General features: G+C 38.9%; 1 protein-coding gene across 2 annotated transcripts; it reads right to left on the minus strand.

The window, feature by feature from the left end:
- Positions 1 to 694: 694 nt before the first annotated feature.
- On the minus strand, positions 695 to 19,424 carry apip (APAF1 interacting protein). Of its 2 annotated transcripts, XM_032517877.1 has the most exons (9): positions 19,283 to 19,424; positions 11,620 to 11,688; positions 10,415 to 10,515; positions 7,179 to 7,227; positions 6,944 to 7,061; positions 6,211 to 6,240; positions 5,858 to 5,993; positions 1,512 to 1,679; positions 695 to 1,347 (listed from the first exon to the last, which is right to left on the minus strand). In XM_032517877.1, the coding sequence occupies exons 2-9, from the start codon at positions 11,683 to 11,685 to the stop codon at positions 1,248 to 1,250; spliced, it is 768 nt and encodes a 255-aa protein (XP_032373768.1). In that variant the 5' UTR covers positions 11,686 to 11,688; positions 19,283 to 19,424; the 3' UTR covers positions 695 to 1,247. The 2 variants fall into 2 exon arrangements, with proteins under 2 accessions (XP_032373768.1, XP_032373775.1); XM_032517884.1 differs by lacking the exon at positions 6,211 to 6,240 and having other exon boundaries at positions 19,283 to 19,418.
- Positions 19,425 to 19,952: the final 528 nt, after the last annotated feature.

A 19,952-nucleotide genomic window follows, 5' to 3' on the forward strand; every position in this document is an offset into this window, starting at 1 on the left:
ATCACTATTTTTAAAACACTACGAAAGCTCGACACAACATGAAACTTTGTTGGGGGGGGGGGGGGATGCAACGTAACAGGGAGGAGAGTAAAGATGGAAAGCTCCTAAAGCTTATATTAGGGCCATATAAATGCATTGATAATTTGTTGTTTTGTTGTTAGTGAAAAACAATTTTGACGTTGCAGTTGAAAAAGGAGCCTCATATAAGACATTTCCTCCTATGGAGTCCATTCATTGGCATTCAGAGATCACCTTTTTGACTGGGAGATGGCAGTGAGGGGAAAACTAACAGCTAAAGTGAGTTGATCAAAACCTTTCTTTTTAGTAAACTCTGTGAACACAAACAATGTTGTCAATGCTGAGTTCATGTGTAGAGGCCCTGGTAATACTTCAAGTAAAGTTGCATGTTGTGTTGAGGCTTCTTAGTGTTTGAAAAATAGTGATTTTAAGCTATCACAGAAGTGCCCCTAGGACTCCCATTCAAAACGCCATTATCCCAAAACAAGAATACGATAAATCTCATAATTATGCTTTTAAATGAATGTTTGACTCTGGTAAAGGCATTAAAAAAAAAACTAGGTTGTATTTTGGCGAGAGTTACGCTTTAAACAAAGAAAATCAGAAATAATGTGTGTCTGTGTGCCTTGCATTAAAAAAAGAGAATTAGAAATAAAAAGGTTTTCAAAATGGAAAATTGCATTTTAAAACTTTATTTTTTAGCTTTGGATCTTAAAAACATTGCTGGGGAGGGTGGACATCTGGACTACCTTGGTTAGCCTGCTGCCACGGCAACCCGGCACCAGATAAGCCCAAAAAGACGGAAGGTAAGGGAAAACTTGAACAATAATCTCAAAATAATTTCTGCTATTCTCAATTATAAAGTTTTTATTAATTGAATAAAAGGCAGTTCATCGTCATTGTAGATCAATTGAAATACACAGTATGTGCGTGCCCGACATACATTAAGACCATGATTCCAGTGCAGTCTAACATGAATAGGAAGCCTTTAAACCAGAGACTTTGATTTGCCAGCTGCTCATTTAAGAGTTGTCCCACAGCGCTATGCAGTAAGTGCTTCCAGATGACAGGCATTTCATTTCCTTTAACCCTGGATCTGCCTTTACCATCACATCTCATCAAGTTTGAAGCAGACCGGAGTGAAAGGCAAATGATTACAATCTGCAATCCTGATTCAACACCTCTGACCTTTCTGCAACAAAAGTCTATTTTAAAAGCACCAGTGAATGTCAAACTATTCCTTTTTCTTCCGTTGGGAGGGCTGAAGGGTCCAGTCCACACTGCTTCATCTGGACGGCAATCTCAAACAGGTAGTCGTAGCATTCACACCTACCAAATGCAGCAGGATTTTGAGTGTTGAAAGAGAGACATACAATGGGAGGTATTTAAAATCGGGCTTCTTTGTTAAACCTGCCCTCTATACAAATATACTAATATATTCTTAGTCATAAATGAGAACAAAAGGTTAATAGTGCTGGGAGGTAAATGCTCACATGGTCTTAGCTTTTTCCCACGACTCGCCCCAGACATAGACACCGTGTCGGCGGACGAGGACGGCACAAGAATCTGGATATTCCTCCATTGCCCGAACCATCCGATATTTCAAGTCCTCCTCCTCTGGCGTATTTTCAATAATAGGCACCACCAGGAGGTCATTATACCTGTGCAGGGTACACAATGACAAATTAAACACAGGCTGAAATCTTTTCGAGGCCTTAACCTTTGCAATCAGAGGGCTGTCAGATACTGTAGAGCAGGGGTCTTCAACAGGGGGTCCGCGACCCCTAGGGGGTCCGCGGAGGTACTACATGGGGGTCGCGAAAGTTTTGGTTGATTAGACTTTTTTTTTTTATATCCCCCCCCACCTGCAATTTTTTCCACTAATTGAAATGTCTTTAAATAAACATTAACTTGAATTCAACACACTGTAGTAAACAGATAAATGGAGGCAGAAGATGTCTTTCAGTCATCAATGCACACATGGCACTATAGGACCAGTTTGATATAACACAATTTTATACAAAATATATAATTAGGGGGTCCCCGCTCCATCTCGCCATCAGTTTGGGGGTCCTTGGCCTGGAAAACGTTGAAGACCCCTGCTGTAGAGGCTCTGCATGCCTGTTCTCAAAGATTTGCACCATCATCCGTTGTACAGCCTCTCCGATTGTCAAAGTGATACAGCTAATCAGGCACAGTACTGGAAGAAGTATATCAAGTATAAAGACCAAACATTCCCAAATTTTCTCTGTTGTATACCATTGTAAATTGAAACTTCTTGTTTTCTTTGGTTTAGTAACTGTTATGACTAATAATGATTAAGGGAATGAAACCTTTTTCCAAGTGAAGGAGTTTAAATACCTTAGGGTCTTGAAGGGATTGGTCAGGGAATCAGCGCAGCGGGTGCAGAATTACACTTAATTTATCGTACCGTTGTGATGAAAAGAGAGCTGAGCCAGAAGGCAAAGTTCTCAATCTACCGGTCAGTGTTTGTTCCTACCCTCACCTATGGTCATGAAGGCTGGGTCATGACCGAACAAACGAGATCCAGGGTACAAGCGGCCGAAATGGGATTCCTCAGGAGGGGGCCTGCCTTAGAGATAAGGTGAGAAGCTCAGTCATCCGTGAGGAGCTCAAAATAGAGTAGATGGTGTTCTTTTTCTCACTAGTCTGGATGAGTCCATACCAGATCTAATGTCTGTTATTCTGACCTTTAGATCCTTCTCTGGTTACAAGACTCATTTTAATAAGTCAATGGCCTTGCAAATTGGATATGGTCATAATGTGTCAAACATGCCGGAATTCCAATTCCTTTGGTCTAGCTCTTTTAATATCTGGCTGGACATGCATAGGTTTGTAGGCCAAAAGGGTGCCTTTTCCTATTTGACTCCACCTATGGGTAACAGGGACTTCCTACCTAGTGTTGATAATATTGATAATATTGTCTTCTGCTCTTGGCAGTAAAGGGCAGTGAGAGTGGTTAGAGATTAGTTTGATGATAATGTCCTCATGTCTTTTCCACAAGCACAAAACAGATTTGGACATCCACAAAAATACTTTTTTTTGCCTATCTTCAAGTCCATCAACACAAATTTCTAGCCAACTCAACAAGAAACACTGAAGGGACCAATGGATAAGTTCACAATTAATTTTACATTGAATAAAAGGTCTTTTCACATACTTTTATAATAGCCTTCGGAGTTGTAACCAACACAATGTTGATGGGCTTGTGAAGCGATGGGAGGAGGACCTCCAAAGGGTATATGATGAAGATGCTTGGGTGGGGTGTATTCAGACCACTCACTCTCTCTTCCTCAGCAATACAGTTAAAGAAATAGAACATAGAATCCTTCATAGGCAGCAGAGGACATCTCATGTTATCAACGTGTCGACCCTAATAGATCTCCATTGTGCTTTAGATGTAAGGTAACAAGTGGGACATACATGCACTGCTTCTGGAGCACACAAAGTTCTGGTCATGTATATCTAAGGAAGTGATGGCAATATTTAAACACAGCATAGGTAAAGATCTGGGCCAGTTTCTATTGGGGTTGCCATCTTTGATTAGAGATATGGATGTGAAAAGATCCAAATTACTTAATAAACTCAAAGTTATTTTTGGCCAGAAAAATGTATATTATTTAACTAGATTAAGGAGAAACCTCCCACTGTAACTCAGTGGTACAAAGAAATATTTAGAGTTTTTCCTATGGAAAGACTAAGTGCCATATTGAAAGGAAATGAAACGTGTTTAAGGACATGTGGCGGCCTCTAATGGATTACCTGCCTTAGGATCTAAGTGAAATTATCCAGAGAGGAAGCAGTGGCTTGAAAGGTGCCTGACTAAGCAGACCAGTGATGAGACATATTTCTCCTTTGGTACAATGACACATATCTCTTGTTATGTCGATAGGTTGCTTTCATCCCCCCCCTTTTTTTTGTTTTATTTCTTTCTTTTCATTTTATACTTTATTTGAATTGTGCTTATTAATTTTCTCCCCTAAGCTCAGACCACTACTTGATGTATGCTTATATGCATTGTTATGTAAATTTAGAAAATCAAATCAAATCTGAATGTTAAAAAAAAAGATTACTTATTGCTGTAATCAAAGAGGCCTAATAATCCTAACTGCCTCCTTCATAGCTCTAACCAGAGAATAATTATCCAACTCTCTGCCAACATTTACCTGTTTTTAAGCCGCCTGGATGGGTAACAAGCCCAACCTATGACTTGTTAAAAGGTTATTTCTACCTGACTTTTTGCCAGGTATGAAAAAAGTCCACTTTTTGGCAATGACTCACGTTTCCGCCTGTCAACTGCATCATGGTTATTGAGAAGCGCAAGGCACATTTCTTTACAAAGACAACATGGCCATGAAAGAGATGTTCATCTCATCACTTTTCCCCTGTGTAAATATCCACAGACTATGATGGACCATGGACATGTGATCTTCATGTGATTGATTTTGATGTACCATGTCCATGCTTTACTTAACCCTGATGAAGGCAGTGGGCCAAACATGTTTCACTGCAAAGTTGATGGCTGCAATACCAGGCGGTGCTGGAAAGTTCTACTGTCATGGATGTGACAACTGTGAAGGATTACTTGTGAAGGTTATTCAATGTGTGCAGTACCAAGCCAAGGATGTCCTACCAGTCTGTGGGAGCCAGGGCTGTTTGTTTTGCTTTTGTGTGCTGGGTGCTTTGCTTTGGGAAACAACGACAAGTTCTGACCTAGCAATATACACGCTGAAATTGTGCAACAAGGCAGGTCTGCTCAGTTCTTTTGCGAATGATTTATAGAAATTCAAACAACAAAGATCATTTATTTCTCCTATTCTAGAATGTAAGTGTGGTGCAGACAGACCTTACTCCACAGCGCTGTGGAGATAGGTCTGGCAATGTTAGACTAAGCATACACTTACCTGTACTAAGATTTAAAATTTTACATAGCTAAATGCCATAGTTCATACAAAGTCTGTGTTATTTACGTTTACCCTACCAAAGTGGATATTTTTTTATTTGCACCTCATCGTTAATCTGTTAACTTTTACGATCCTTACCGTTGACCATTTACATTTCTGGCATTGTGTACAGTACATTTGGTTTTTGCACCGTATAGATAACCTTTGTTTGTATTTAGGGGCGGCTGTGTACACTGATCGCCATCGTAGTGTAAAGGTGTGTGAGTGTGTATCTGTTGAGCAGGTGGCACCTTGTACGGCCACAGTGTATGAATGTGTATGAATGGTGAATGTATCCTGTACCATGTAAAAGTGCTTTGAGTAGTCGTTTAGACTAGAAAAGCGCTATATAAGAACAGTCCATTTACATTGTTATTCGCATTTACATTTTATTTGTCACTTGCAACTGCTACTGCTGCACAGCAATTTCCCTCGGGATGAAAACTTATCTTATCTCAGGTGTGTTTCCAAACAAGAGAAACAAGTCCTACAGTCGATACTCACTCAACCCTCCATTTCTTTTTTTATTTGCTGTGAGAGAGGGTTCGAGCTGATTTTGTGTGTGTAATTACAAGATTATGTTACTCAGATTATGCTCAGTTAAACAGCAATATTTTCAAGCTCTAGAATCTAAAAACAGTTTCATTACAAACATGCCGGATTGTGCCTTAAGTCTAATGTGTCTGCCCAAGCGGAGTGCAGACACATCTCAAATCTACACAAGGGATCCGTATTGTTTATTTTGCAGCTATGATTTCTACTACAAGTGCCAAGATACTTTCAGAACCAATAATTCGTAAACTTTCACTTGACTGAAAATAAAAAGGATTGGAAGCTTTTTGGACTTGACTAATCCTTGCTGCTTGATTACATACCCATAGTTAGTGCCTGATGTGCCCTTACGAATCCCCTTGATCATCTCCTGGTGTGTTATCCTGAACTCTTTGCCAGGATACAGCAGTGTTGCCATGACAGCAGCCTTGGAGTGGGTGTGTATAACTGCCTGTGCGCCTGAATTTTAGCAAAGGAAAAGCAGGTTTTCAGTTTTGTCTCCTGGTATTGTCATTCTCAAATTATAATTATAACAAGGCAGGAGAAAGCATGCCACAGATGATGACCAGACACCAAGGTGCACTATGCTTTAAAATTCTTTTGTACAATTTAAAGTGTGTTAGTTCAAGTTCTATTTTTGGTGGCTTCCTTATCTGTAAAAGATACAAACTCTCACCTGGTATTCCACGATAGAGAGGATGAGTAATTGAAACAAAAAACAAAAAAAATCATACTTTTTGGCTGAGGTATTTCATTAAAATGTTGACCTTTAATTATGATGGCTTATGCCTTGTTTGCTTCTTTATAAAATATTATACATTTTGGAATTTCATCTTAAAAAGGAAGCCACACACCACAGCTTTCCCATGCAAGAACTCCATTTTGAGGACAATAACCTTACACTTGTCTCAGCCTTAATTTCTAACAAAGTCTTTCCTAAGAAAATTGTTTTATAAACCATGTTTATGGAATAAAATGTTTGTGAAATGCAGCTGCTAAAAAAAAAAGAAAGAAGACCAGAGGAGAATGTTTGGCATCTGTTAATGGTTTTCCAATGTTGTTTCCTTGCTATTTGTTACACAATTTCAAAACCGTTTTTACCACCTTTAGTGAACCTAATCATCAACATTCAGGAAAACATTTCCACATTTCTAATTCCATTCAGCCTTTCAAATTAGAAACATGTTTGAATAAAAAAGTAATTTGTATGTTTTCCTATTTCTTTCTTTGTTACTTTTCTTTGTCTAATAAACATTGGATTGGACTCTGACACAGGCAAAACAAGTATATCACTTAATTAAAAAGACAATTGGGGGTACTGGGATTACTGATCAGTTCTACCGCTGACCCACTGCAAACGGTGGTTAGTATGGGTGGTAATGTGTACGAATGTAATAATAATGACTCACCTCTCATAGTATAGGCATTCATAAAAAGTGGTGTACATTGGCTCTTCTTTAACTTCTTCCAGGCAGGTGGACAGCTGATGCTCCTCTCCTTCATGTCACACACGAACATGTCTTCTGGCTGAGTAACACAAACATTACACAGGTGTAAACACACAAATTTGTTTCTGAAATAATGCTGCTCAATCTGAACTCTTGATTATTTGTACTGAGAAGAACGATATTGTAACCTGCTTACCTGTATTCTCTCTTTCTGGACGCCGGATGGTGCGATGTAGATCTGTTCTCTGTGAGGTATACAACAAACAGCATGGTAGGTTTTAATAAGGAGAAGAAGGGCGAGGGCCTTACATGGTATACAAATAATAGGAGTCTTCTCAGGCTATTATGTCTTATTATGTTATGCAAGGAGCAGTCCTCTGTAGATGCTAAGAAACACTCACCAAAGCTTTTCCATTCATCCACAAAGAACCCATTTCTCTGGGCAGTTATTTTAAGTAATTATTTATTATTTATTTTAATTAAGTTTTTTTTTTTTCTGTAGTTATTGCTTGAGTCATCCTGTAGTGTCCATTGTTTTACTTGGAATGCCCTTTGAACTGTAATGTAAATAACATTTCAACATATCAACATGAATCTTTTCAATATATTGTGTGTATATTGTGTACATTTTTATATTGTGGGAAACGTTGCAACTTAAGAATTTCATTGCATGGTGTAAAATCTGTGCATATGACAAATAAATATCTTGAATCTTGAATCACGTTTCCTTAACCAAGTAGTAATCATTGTTGGAAAATGTTTCATTCTACAGCCTGGACCAAAAGACCCAATGGAAAAAAAACATTTAAAAAGTTATCAACTAACAAACTTATCGTATGTATTGACAGCCGTAACGTTTCCCCGTAGAATGTGGAGGATAAAGCCATTGCATTCTTTTTTCAATCTAGCAATAAAGACAACAGATAAAGGAGTAGCCTATTGATTTTTGTGTGCAATGTTTGGAGAGGCCGCCTCAGGCTCTGAGTCACATGTGAGTCAAACCAAAGCAATACAAACAACAAAAAATAAAAATAATTTTAAAATATCTTAATATAATGTTTTGGGAAAATGAAAAAAAATCTGTCTAGATTGCATTACATACTCTATATCGGAGATGGGAAGTAACAAAGTACAAATACTTTGTTACTGTACTCAAGTAGATTTTTCAGATATTTTTACTTTACTTTACAATTTATTTTTGTGGCGACTTTTTACTTGTACTCCTTACATTTTAACACAAATATTACATTTTACAAAACTGACTCGTTACTTTAGTTTTGTACAAAAGGTCGTCATGTCGGAGAATAGCGCGGACACACGCCTCACACCGCGAGCGAGAGAGAAAAGGATTCATAACAATTCGTGCTCAAGGATTTTTAAACGTGAGCGAAATAGGAAAGCTATTCTATATATAAACTTACCTTAATTATAACTGTCTCCTCCTAGTTGTACTACAGCACTTGCTGTTAAGACATAAGTTTGGAGACACTACCTTATTTAATCATTAAATGAACAGATATTTTTGTGTCAGTGTTGTAGTTTATATACGTCCAAGGACCGTCGGCTGCTGCTAGAGACCAATCTTATTTCTCCAGGTTCAAGGACGACTCGTCTTGATAAAAATGTATTTGTAGCTCATTGTTAACTTTACTACGTTAGGAAAGATGCATCATTTGTGATTTAATATAATTTTGCTATAGAGAAATTGATTCCAGAAGTTTGAATCTGTGAATATCTTTCCTAATTTGCAGTTTTTTAAACCATGCGCATGGATTATTACGTTATTACGAGTTATAATTAAGGTAAGTTTATATATAGAATAGCTTTCCTATTTTGCTCACGTTTAAAAATCCTTGAGCACGAATTGTTATGAATCCTTTTCTCTCTCGCTCGCGGTGTGAGGCGTGTGTCCGCGCTATTCTCCGACATGACGACCTTTTGTACAAAACTAAAGTAACGAGTCAGTTTTGTAAAATGTAATATTTGTGTTAAAATGTAATGAGTACAAGTAAACAGTCGCCACAAAAATAAATAGTAAAGTAAAGTAAAAATATCTGAAAAATCTACTTGAGTACAGTAACAAAGTATTTGTACTTTACAGTAACAAAGTATTTGTACTTTGTTACTTCCCATCTCTGATATAGAGTATGTAATGCAATCTAGACAGATTTTTTTCATTTTACCCAAAAATTTGTGTATGGTAGCCTTTACAATGTTATTAATACCACACACACACACACACACACACACACCACAACACACACACCACACACACACACACACACACACACACACACACACACCTTGGGGTCTTGTTTGCAAGTGAGGGAACCATGGAGAGGGAGATTGGTCGGAGAATCGGAGCAGCATTCAATTTATCGCACCGTTGTGATGAAAAGAGAGCTGAGCCAGAAGGCAAAGCTCTCGATCTACCGGGCAATTTTCATTCCTACCCTCACCTACGGTCATGAAGGCTGGGTCATGACCGAAAGAACGAGATCCAGGGTGACAAGCGGCCAAAATAGGTTTCCTCAGGGGGGGAGGAGATAGGGTGAGAAGCTCAGTCATCCGAGAGGAGCTCGGAGTAGAGCCGCTGCTCCTTCGCGTTGAAAGGAGCCAGTTGAGGTGGTTCGGGCATCTAGTAAGGATGCCTCCTGGGGGCCTCCCTAGGGAGGTGTTCCAGGCACGTCCAGCTGGGAGGAGGCCTCAGGGAAGACCCGGGACTAGGTGGAGAGTTTATATCTCTGGCCTGGGAACGCCTCGGGATCCCCCAGTCGGAGCTGGTTGATGTGGCTCGGGAAAGGGAAGTTTGGGGTCCCCTACTGGAGCTGCTGCCCCCGCGACCCGATACCGGATAAGTGGATGAAGATGGATGGATGGATTAAGTATTGCAGTGGTGCTTATTTTCTATCAAAATCTAAAAAAAGTATAATAATTTAACAAGATTAAAGGAAATTCTCCTGTCAATCATTTAAGACTTTTCTTCTATCTGGATGAAATACCAGCGGCAGTCAGTAAATCTAATTTGGTTTCATTTGAACTTCCATCATCCTCCCCTGTTGGCTCAAATTAATGTCTGCCATTCCCCATTTCAAACAGGGATTTGCTGACGGGTGGCGCTTTCCTTGTAGCTGCCATCCAAAACACCACAGTTCAAAGATGGTCGTAATAACCTGTCAAAGCCTTCAGTTTGAATTCTGTTTCATTTTGGCATCACTGTGACCTTCTGTCTTCACCCTAGATTTGCAAACATTGTCAAAACTGATGTAACTGACCTCAGATCAGCCTTGCTGCACTTCTGTCACCATGCGAATGTCGGAAAACAACATTTTTGGCATGATTGTCTAAGATATGCAAACAGAAAAGTTAAATGAAGGCGTGTCATTTCTGATCCTTCAAAATATTCTGCAAGAAATTAATGTACGTACGAACCCTTGTCTCAGACTGATCCCTCCGCCCGTCCCCGTCACCCATCCCAGCTGGTAGAAGAGTCGACATAACTCGGGGATGAGAACACGAGGATGCTCCTTCTCCTGTAAGTTATCATAGATCAAGTTTAACAATCTTAGCGTACATCAGTGTGAATAGAAGTCATTACATTTTAAAAGGCACATGGTTAAATGTGTAAGCACTGTGCTTTTATGTTGATGGCATTGCTGTACCAGTACTGTGTCACTGTAACAGAAAACTGTTATTTAGTATAACCGATGCATACATTTTATTTGCTGTTGAATGCCCGACTGAATTTATTATTTAAGGAAATGTTTGGTGTTATTGTCGGCTACAGGTTTCTTATTGTCAACAAATCCCAGATCAAATTAAAACCAATAATAACTCGATCCCACTCACACTGAAGTGTCAGTACTGCTCAAATGTTAGTCTTTCATTAAGGACTGAACTGTGACCAATTTCTTGCAGCTTAATGAAGATAATACCAAAGTCCCTATTGTTGCTCCGGATACGACAGCCTCCAAGACTGTTTACCTTTTGGAGTCCCTTTCTTGAGCTGTACAGTCCAAAGTCCAAAAATCTTGGTGTTATTTTTGATCATAATAAACATATCAAACTATTAACATACCAACATATCAAATCCCTAACCCGTACATTCAATTACATTTTATTTACAGTAATAATTCATAACAAGAGTTATCTCAAGACACTTTATAGATACAGTAGGTCTAGAACACAATCTATAATTTACCAACAGTTTTAGTAGTTCCCTCCAGTGCACACACACTCTCTAGTAGTTCTGACTCAATCTCCCATCACCACCCTGTTGCAACACTGTGTGTAAACAGGTTAGGTAAGTCAAAAAGTATTGAGAGACGGACTAACGCATTGCTGGTTTTGGTCTTTGTTGACTTTGTTGTAACACCATCCATGCATTTAAAATGTCTGCATACGCTGTGCTTTTGAGACTGAAGAAAGTCCATCTGTCTCCTCATAATGTGGTGAACTTCTAGCGCTGCACCAATCAAGAGCATCCTTACCAACTGCATCGCAATATGGTACGGCAATTCTTCTGTCTCATACCAGAGGCTGTCCCATTTTATATACTGTAGTTTCTCTCTTTGGCAGACATCTGTCAGTAAGTTCAGGTGTGTTTCCATTGCATCATTGTGTCATGCCATGCTTGCCTGTTTCTCTGAGGCCTCTTGACCTGCTTCTTGACAGCTGCTGCTGGTGCCACACAGAGAGGACATCTCCTGTGAGAAAATGATTGAGCACATTTAGAGACACTTCACAATGCCAAGAGAAGATGTGTGGGAAATGGTTGCCGTAACATTGATTCTAGTGTCATTTGAGAAAGACGTAGTGCTCCTTAGTCACAATCTTACTTCCTTATTCTGATTTATTTATTACTATTTATTAGATAGTTGAGAAAACACAGGGAAGAATAAGCGAGAATTGATTTACAGTTTACTAATTCCTCTCCTTCCTTCTCCTCCCACACACCAGTTAGGGAGTAGCCACAGTTTCCTTTGAAGGAAGGGCAGCTAGGCAGCGCTGTTAAAAAATCTTAGATGCCACTACTGATATGACTTTCTATCTTTGAACGATTACACAACGGAAAACCTTAAAGCTATGGCAATTTTTACAAACAAGATTTTTTTAACAATAAGATAGAGTTAGTTAGTTTTATTTTTGTGTCATTCCAAACATTTGGCTAATCCCATTTGGGAATACAAGACACCAGTATTTGACTGCTGGCATCATCCGGTTTAGCATACAAATTATGTGGAGAAATACATGAATAACAGAAAATAAAAAAATAAAAATACCAAAACCAAATACAAACAAAAATCTACAAATCATCTCGGTAAGATGCTTTTTTTCTTGTCTCCCAGGCTTCCTCCTTGTTTCACATGTCAATAGCCATCTCAGTCTTTGAGCATTCAAATCAACATCTGTTTTCACAGTGGCTTGAGAGCGTTTACACACCCATGCTAAAGGTGATTAAAAAGAAAAAGAAAAAAAGATCTTTTGGAAATTGATCTTAATGCCTTGATTTAAAAAAAATTAGGAAAATCCAACCTTTTAAAGACACCAATTTTCTTTGAAATGTTCTTCCTTAAAATACAGGGGGCATTTTTATACACCCCACTACTTTTATTTTTAAAGGCTAGATATTTCATGAATAAGGACACTATGCATCCTGATAAAGTTCCCTTGGCCTTTGGAATTAAAGTAACCCCCCATCATCACATACCCTTCACCATACATAAAGATTGGCAGGGTGTCAGTAAGCTTAATAACTGGTTTGATTTGCATTGAGAGATGATCTGATGGAAAGTTCCCCATGCCTATCTCTATGTATGGTGAAGGGTATGTGATAGTGTGAGGATCTTTTAACTTAAATGAGAGTTAAAAATTAAACACACATACACAAATATGCATTTTTGGATACAAATCGCTCTGCATTCATTTGAGAATTGCAAATAATTTTTTATTGTTTTAGTTTTTTTAGCACCGTACAACTATGAGCTCCCATGAGCTGAGGGGCATGACACACTGACCTGACGCATCAGAAGGTTTATTCAAAAGTCAAGCTGCCAGACCATGTAGCCGAAACGACAGACAGTAGGGCGTTGAAGTGAGTCTTCACTGGTCTCACAATTTGATTACGTTTATCCTAGGGGTGGGAATCCCCAGACGCCTCCCGATACAATATCCTCATGATACTTACGCCATGATACAATATTATTGTAATTTTAAACATACTGCAATATTCTGTGATATATTGCAATGTATAACCTTTTTCCCAACTTCCAATCTTTCCCAACTTTAAATGACGTCCCCAAAAGGAAACTTTGTCAACATCTGTTTTATCGAAAAAGATACAGTTCTCTGTTCATCTCACTTCAATTGTATTGCTGCAAAATGGGACAAACTGACCAACACATATATAATAAAAAAACAATACTTGGTGACTGTGTATCGATACAGTATTGCCATTGAAAATATCGCTGTATCGATTTTTCCCCCACCCCTAGTTTATCCTGTCAAGGATTCAAATCAATTTCATTGCAATGTATTGACGCAATGATTAATTTCAACAACCCTAACAGACAGCCTTTCACATTAAAACGGTTTCCTGTGGGCAAGCTGGCTGCGTGTACACAAGCATTGACTGTACATTTAGAACGTTGTACGAACACCTACAGGGATCCTTTTGGAAGAATCCTCAAATGTTGACTGCTAATTAGTGTCAGTTAATACTGTATCTGAAGTCTCTTTTATATAGACCCTACTGGACCCCTAATACTGTATCTGAAGTCTCTTTTATATAGACCTTAGTGGTCCCCTAATACTGTATCTGAAGTCTCTTTTATATAGACCCTACTGGTCCCCTAATACTGTATCTGAAGTCTCTTTTATATAGACCTTAGTGGTCTCCTAATACTGTATCTGAAGTCTCTTTTATATAGACCTTAGTGGTCTCCTGATACTGTATCTGAAGTCTCTTTTATATAGACCTTAGTGGTTCCCTAATACTATATCTGAAGTCTCTTTTAAACAGACCTTAGTGGTCCCCTAATACCATATCTGAGTTGGACGTGGAGGATGAGATCATAAAGGGCAAGATTCCAGATTCCCATCTGAGCTTACATTTTCTCAAAGGCAGAGCAGGATACCCAGGGCTCGGTTTACATCTATCACCATTTCACCAGGCTGGGGGAAATCATATTAATTAAAAAAAAAAAAAAAACCTCATGAGGTGAAATTTTCATGCCATGGGACCTTTAATGGCGAAGGACAAGCTAATGTTAATATGTCTGTAAGCTAGACAGCTAGAATTACCTGAAGGGTTGGATGTGAGGCTACAGGATGGGTGAGTTTTGCAGTGACAGACTGATAGTCAACTATCACTTTTGTTCAGCAAAGGGCTGAATTTCAGAAAATGACTGTAAGGCAAGACCTAGCCTAATATAAGTGTCCTTTTGTACCATTATTCAATTGTTACATAGTTAATAGATATGCCTAGGCTACGTATTAAGTAAATACATGTAATGTATATTGTATTTCACTTTTATTTCTTTAGGCGTTTTAAATCTTAGATACATATAATTTAAAAATAGATAGTAGATATCTCAAATATACACTATGCTGTCATATTCACCTACCTCAGATATTAAGCAACCTTTTTTATTATATCTATTAATATTCCTTCATTTATTCCAGCACCAATTTCTTTTTTGCATTTCTCTGTTATCTTACTGTTAACAATCCTCATGGAAAGGTGTCTTTCCGTGTGCATGTATGTATGCATGTGCATGTGTGTACTAGTGGTGTAACAGTCCACAGAAATAACGCTTCGGTACGTTCCTCGGTTTAAAAACCACGGTTTGGTTAATTTTTGGTACAGTAAGGGAAAAAAAAAATAAGTAACACAAAGTGCTTGTTTATTATTAACTTTTAGTTTACAGTTTTTTAAACTAACTTTGAAATGAAGTGTAATAAATAACAGTAATAAATAAAATACTGCTGCAAACTACTAAACATAAGTTCTCCAATAAATAAAGATTTTAAAACAATATAACATAATAAAATATATATGAAGCAGTTTTTGCTTGTTCATTAAGGGCTGGTGTGACTTTATGGCTGAAATGTTGGAGAGAAGGAATTTCACACCAGGTCTCAATCACCTTCACCGCGTCGTGTGTTTAAAACTTGTGTTTTCAATAACTGAATATGGATGTAGATCTGCTGCAATAGCATTTGTTAATGCTTTGGCCCAATCTGAATTACCAGCAAAGTCTGCTTAAATGCGGAGGGGAGCTGCGTTGGCACTAAGGTTGTTTTTTCCTCCTTGTAGCAGCGATATTCCCATTTACGTGGTACCGTTTTAGGTGAGAAAGCAAGTTTGATGTGTTGCCAGCAACATTCCCGATGACTAATGAGCAATGTTGGCACACTACTCTTATCCACTTGTTCTTGTATTTCACCGGGAGACCAAAGTGTTCCCAAACAGGATACCTTAATGACAACAGAGGGTCTTAAAGCCCTTGGCCACGACAGTAGCTAGCTAGCGGGAGGCCGGTATAAGCGTACTGTGAGTAAGCACTAGTGGTGGGCAGATTGATCCAAATCGATACCATCGATACCAAAGTTGGTACTGATATTGATCAATAGTGTAATTAATGAGAGTGATACTTTAGTTTGAGTTTCTCTCCAGTATGCACCGCTGTGGTTTCATCAGAGAGGCGACGGGCTGTCTGTGTCAGTGCTGCTCCTGTCCCAGCGCAGAGCAGGCACACTTTGCTCCTCCTACCCCCTCTTGCGATTTGACGTCGTGCCGTCATGTGACTAAGCGGCGCCAGCCAGACAAGCAAGCAAGCAGCCAAGTTCAGTGGCGGCCAGCAGCACAGACACACACACACACAAGCAGGAAAGAGACGGAATGGCAGAGATATTTTCAGCCCAAAAATGAGCGGCAAGCAGTATGATTTGTAAAAAAGGCTGTAAGATACAGTGTTAACACAACACATTTATACAAGCATATGACAATTCTGTCCTGGGTTTTAACTTCTCAATAATCCAAAAGGGAAAAAAATAAAATCACAAAACCCCTTTTAAAAAGGACATGAAAATTCATTCAAATTTAGCAATTTAATGATGCATCCACCATTGTTAAAAAGTATCGATATTGTGGCTGAACAATATTGGGTTTTAGCATCGATATTGAGATGTGTGCATGCGCAATAGTCACATCGCAGGACGCTGCGATTTTGACGCTAATCCTTTTTTGCTGCTTGACAGAAAAGAAAACTTTCACCGTTCAACTTTTACATGATTATTACCGGCCGACCCTTCCCCTTTAAGACAGTTAGCCATGTGGGCAGTGTGTGTATGCGACGTTCGTCCGACGGGGGTTATTGTTATGGGAAGCGAGGCGCTCCGTGTGTAGAAAAGTACCGTAGGACACAGTGATATGCATAGTTTTTGAAGTACAGTACAGTAGTCATAGTCAGTTTTATATTTGCTGCAAATACAAACCAAATCACCTGATTAATGCAACATAATCACAACGTCTGCCGGCCATTTCCCCCCCACAGAAAGCTGCTACCAGCCAGGTTAAAGCTAATATAGTTAGCCTAAAGAAACAAGGGGTCCGTCTGTCCCAACTAACGTTACGGTTTGGAGCCGCAACGCTGGAAATGTAACACTAATCTACTACAGAAGCCTGTGTCTGATCTAACGTAATTTCCACTGATTCAATTGTTCTTGGACACACAGTTTGTTGCTAGTGCGCTGAAATTTAGAGGAAGCAACATGCAGTCATTGTCTTACACTTTAGCCTGCATTGATTATTATATGAATACAATGGTGTCATGCTAGTCAACCAGCGTATTTCGACCTAATTTCCCACAGCGCTTACTTGCTTCGGTGTTTGTAAAGTTAAAATTAAAGTTCAACAAAGAATGGTTCACATTAGAAAAGATCCTTTTTCATTTTTTTCTTCTATGTAGATGCACTCCCCTTCAAAATCTCCGCAGTAGTCAAGAATGATTTATTATTTCCAAATAGAGCTATTAATGTCATCTTTTAAAAATGACTTTTTCTTTTTTTTATATGGCAATATATATTGCAGAGGAAAAGATATCGCAATGTCATTTCTTTCCAATTTTGTGCAGGCCTAATCGGTTTCGTATCCCCAATACTAGCACTGTATTTACTTGGTATCGGATCAATACTAAATTTTGCAGTATAGCACAAGCCTAGTTCAATTCAATTACATTTTATTTATAGCATCAATTCATAACAAGAGTTATCTCAAGACACTTTACAGCTAGAGTAGGTCTAGACCACATTCTATAATTTACAAAGACCCTACAGTTCTAGTAGTTCCCTCCAGAGCAAGAATTTTATGCGACAGTAGCGACAGTAGCGACAAGAAACTCCTTTTAAGAAGAAACCTGGGACAGACCCAGGCTCTTGGTAGGCGGAGTCTGACGACCGGTTGGGGGTGTAATGAAGAGTGGCAATAACAGTCACAATAAAGCAATCAAAGTGCAGGGCGGAGATTAAACTAACTTTTCGTCCGCCATGTAATATGTTCGTGTGGGTATTTGTAATTGAAGTTTGTTCCACACGCAAAAACAAGTTTATTAATTTCTGTTAAATGTCCAATGGCATGAAAATTTCACTTTATGAGATTTTTTATCATTAATATGCGTTAATATGCTGCCTGTGGTCCCCCAGTGGCTAGAAATGGTGATAGGTGTAAACCGAGCCCTGGGTATCCTGCTCTGCCTTTGAGAAAATGAAAGCTCAGATGGGCCAATCTGGAATGTTGCTCCTTATGAGGCAATAAGGGGCAAGGTTACCTCACCTTTCTCTGCTTTGCCCACCCATGAGAGAGAGACATCATGGCTTTCAAACAAGCAAAGTGGCAGTTGGTCATGACTTATTGGGGAAGTTTTACACAACTGAAGACCATTTCCTTCTACTACAAAACTCTGCTGTAAATGCTCTGGATATGTAGGCTACATGTCAGCACACGTACTTGGATGAGCAATACTGTGTCGTATGGGTTTTCAAATTTATAGAGATCATAATAAAGTGTCACTGTATCCTGTTCTGTGTTTATCAGTAACATGATTTGCGTCGTCATGGTGCTTTTTTGGAATATAACCTTACGTTACATACTGTATGTAATCTGATATTGTCTTCAGTTGATTAGATGCAAGATTATACATTTTACTTAATAAATAGGCAACTTGCTCCAAATCCGCCATGTAACTTGTGTTTTTTTTGTTAAATGCCACATGTTTCACGTGGCAAATACACAGGCATTCACAATAAGCATTGTTTCAGGTTTAGCCAAAGCAGTTGAAATTACAGACTTTTAACAAGACTTGGCAGGGTACCTTCAATCAAATGGACCCTACAGAACTATAACCTGTGTAGCAGTCATTGTGTATGTCGTTAGTTGTTGCCAGCTGGCCAAGTTTCCTACTGAAGTTACTTTGTTTGTGACTCACGTCTCTACAGTTGCTACTGCCATAGAAAAATCATACTGATAAGATCTTCTCCCACGTCCTGTTAGTACAACCACAGACCGTTTACTGTTATAAAACTCTGTTGTCTGAAATACTATCTAACAGTCAAGTTCAAATTCAAATTTATTGTCATATGTACTTTAGTACAAGTACCACAGCAATGAAATACAGTATGCCCTATGGCACTCTCTCAGCACCAGTCAACAGTAACAATCAATAATCATAATATAGCTTAAAAACATAAAACCATTTAACCACCACAATAAACAGTGGCTAAGTAACTAAATCCAGACCCCAGCCCTCCTTCCTGCTGCGCTATCATTCAACAACCTGATTACCTGAGGATAAAAACTATCCCTGATGGAAGGGGGGGAGAAGAGGTTGTGTGCAGGATGACTAGAATCCTGCATAATACTACGTGCCTTCTTAGTACTACGTTTCACACGTCTGCACGCATAGTTGGATGATAAACTAAAGTCACAAAAGACTGAAACGCAAATGTGTCTTCCCAAAGGAGGAGTCAGCGTGCATTAACGTCCCTGTTGTCTCCGTTATGGAGCATGAAAAGGTTGAGTCGCTAACTAAGTAAAGACGTCGTGCTTGCGTTAATGTTTGCCTCACCGAACGATATCCACCTAACAGCTGTAGCTTTAGCTGGATAACCTGCAGCAGTTAGACTAACTCTGACAAACAGGTTGTTAGTTACGCTTGTAAACGCATTGTGTTGCGCCATGGCAACGGTAGTTTGACTTCTCTTACGGCCAGTAAAACATGGATAAAAAACACAACTTATTACCTTACTTATGTTGAGAAGTCAGTCTGTGGTTAAAACAGCTAACGTTATCTAACCCAATAGCTGCTAACACTACGTCATCAACACGCGACATCCAAACAGGATACATTGCCGGATGGGATTTGTAGTGTACTGTGCTGAGGCTTGTTGAGGAAGTCTTCTGTGTAGCGCGTATCGAGCTCGAGGCATATATTGTTTTATTGATGACGCCCGAAGCCCCAACACAGAACAGAACACAGAAATTATTGTTCCTTAATTAAATAAATAACATAGAACATAACATAACTTAGGCCTACAACATATCATATTTAGTGTTATGGTATGCTGCAGAGCCAAGGAACAAGTACTGCAATAGTGTAAGGTAGGTAGGTACATTAACCATGATGTATTAACAACTTACAAGTAGTAGGCTAATCTTTGCCCCCCCCCCCACCGTTCCCCTTATTTCTCTAAATATATAGAAGTAGATTAGAAATAGCCTAGATTTACCAACAGCTGTCATGAACATGTGTTAATTACTGCATATGAAATGCAACCCATAAATGCAAACACCACATATGAGATTTTATTTCAAGCAAGACATGACTATTAAAGTGGTCATTTAGTTTGAACATATATCAGCATACATTACTATATGTAGCAGGGGCCTCAGACTAACTTTTTTACTAAGAGC

The sequence above is a fragment of the Etheostoma spectabile genome, chromosome 1 (genome assembly GCF_008692095.1).
Source record: "Etheostoma spectabile isolate EspeVRDwgs_2016 chromosome 1, UIUC_Espe_1.0, whole genome shotgun sequence".
In the NCBI taxonomy this organism is placed as follows: domain Eukaryota; kingdom Metazoa; phylum Chordata; class Actinopteri; order Perciformes; family Percidae; genus Etheostoma; species Etheostoma spectabile.

Coding starts and splice junctions, on each gene's coding strand:
- apip (XM_032517877.1), bottom strand. CDS start 11,685: ATGTCCTCTCTGTGTGGCACCAGCAGCAGCTGTCAAGAAGCAGGTCAA. Junction 6,241..6,943: donor GAATGCCTATACTATGAGAG/GTGAGTCATTAT, acceptor TTTTTGTTTCAA/TTACTCATCCTCTCTATCGT. Junction 1,348..1,511: donor TGGGAAAAAGCTAAGACCAT/GTGAGCATTTAC, acceptor TGCATTTGGTAG/GTGTGAATGCTACGACTACC.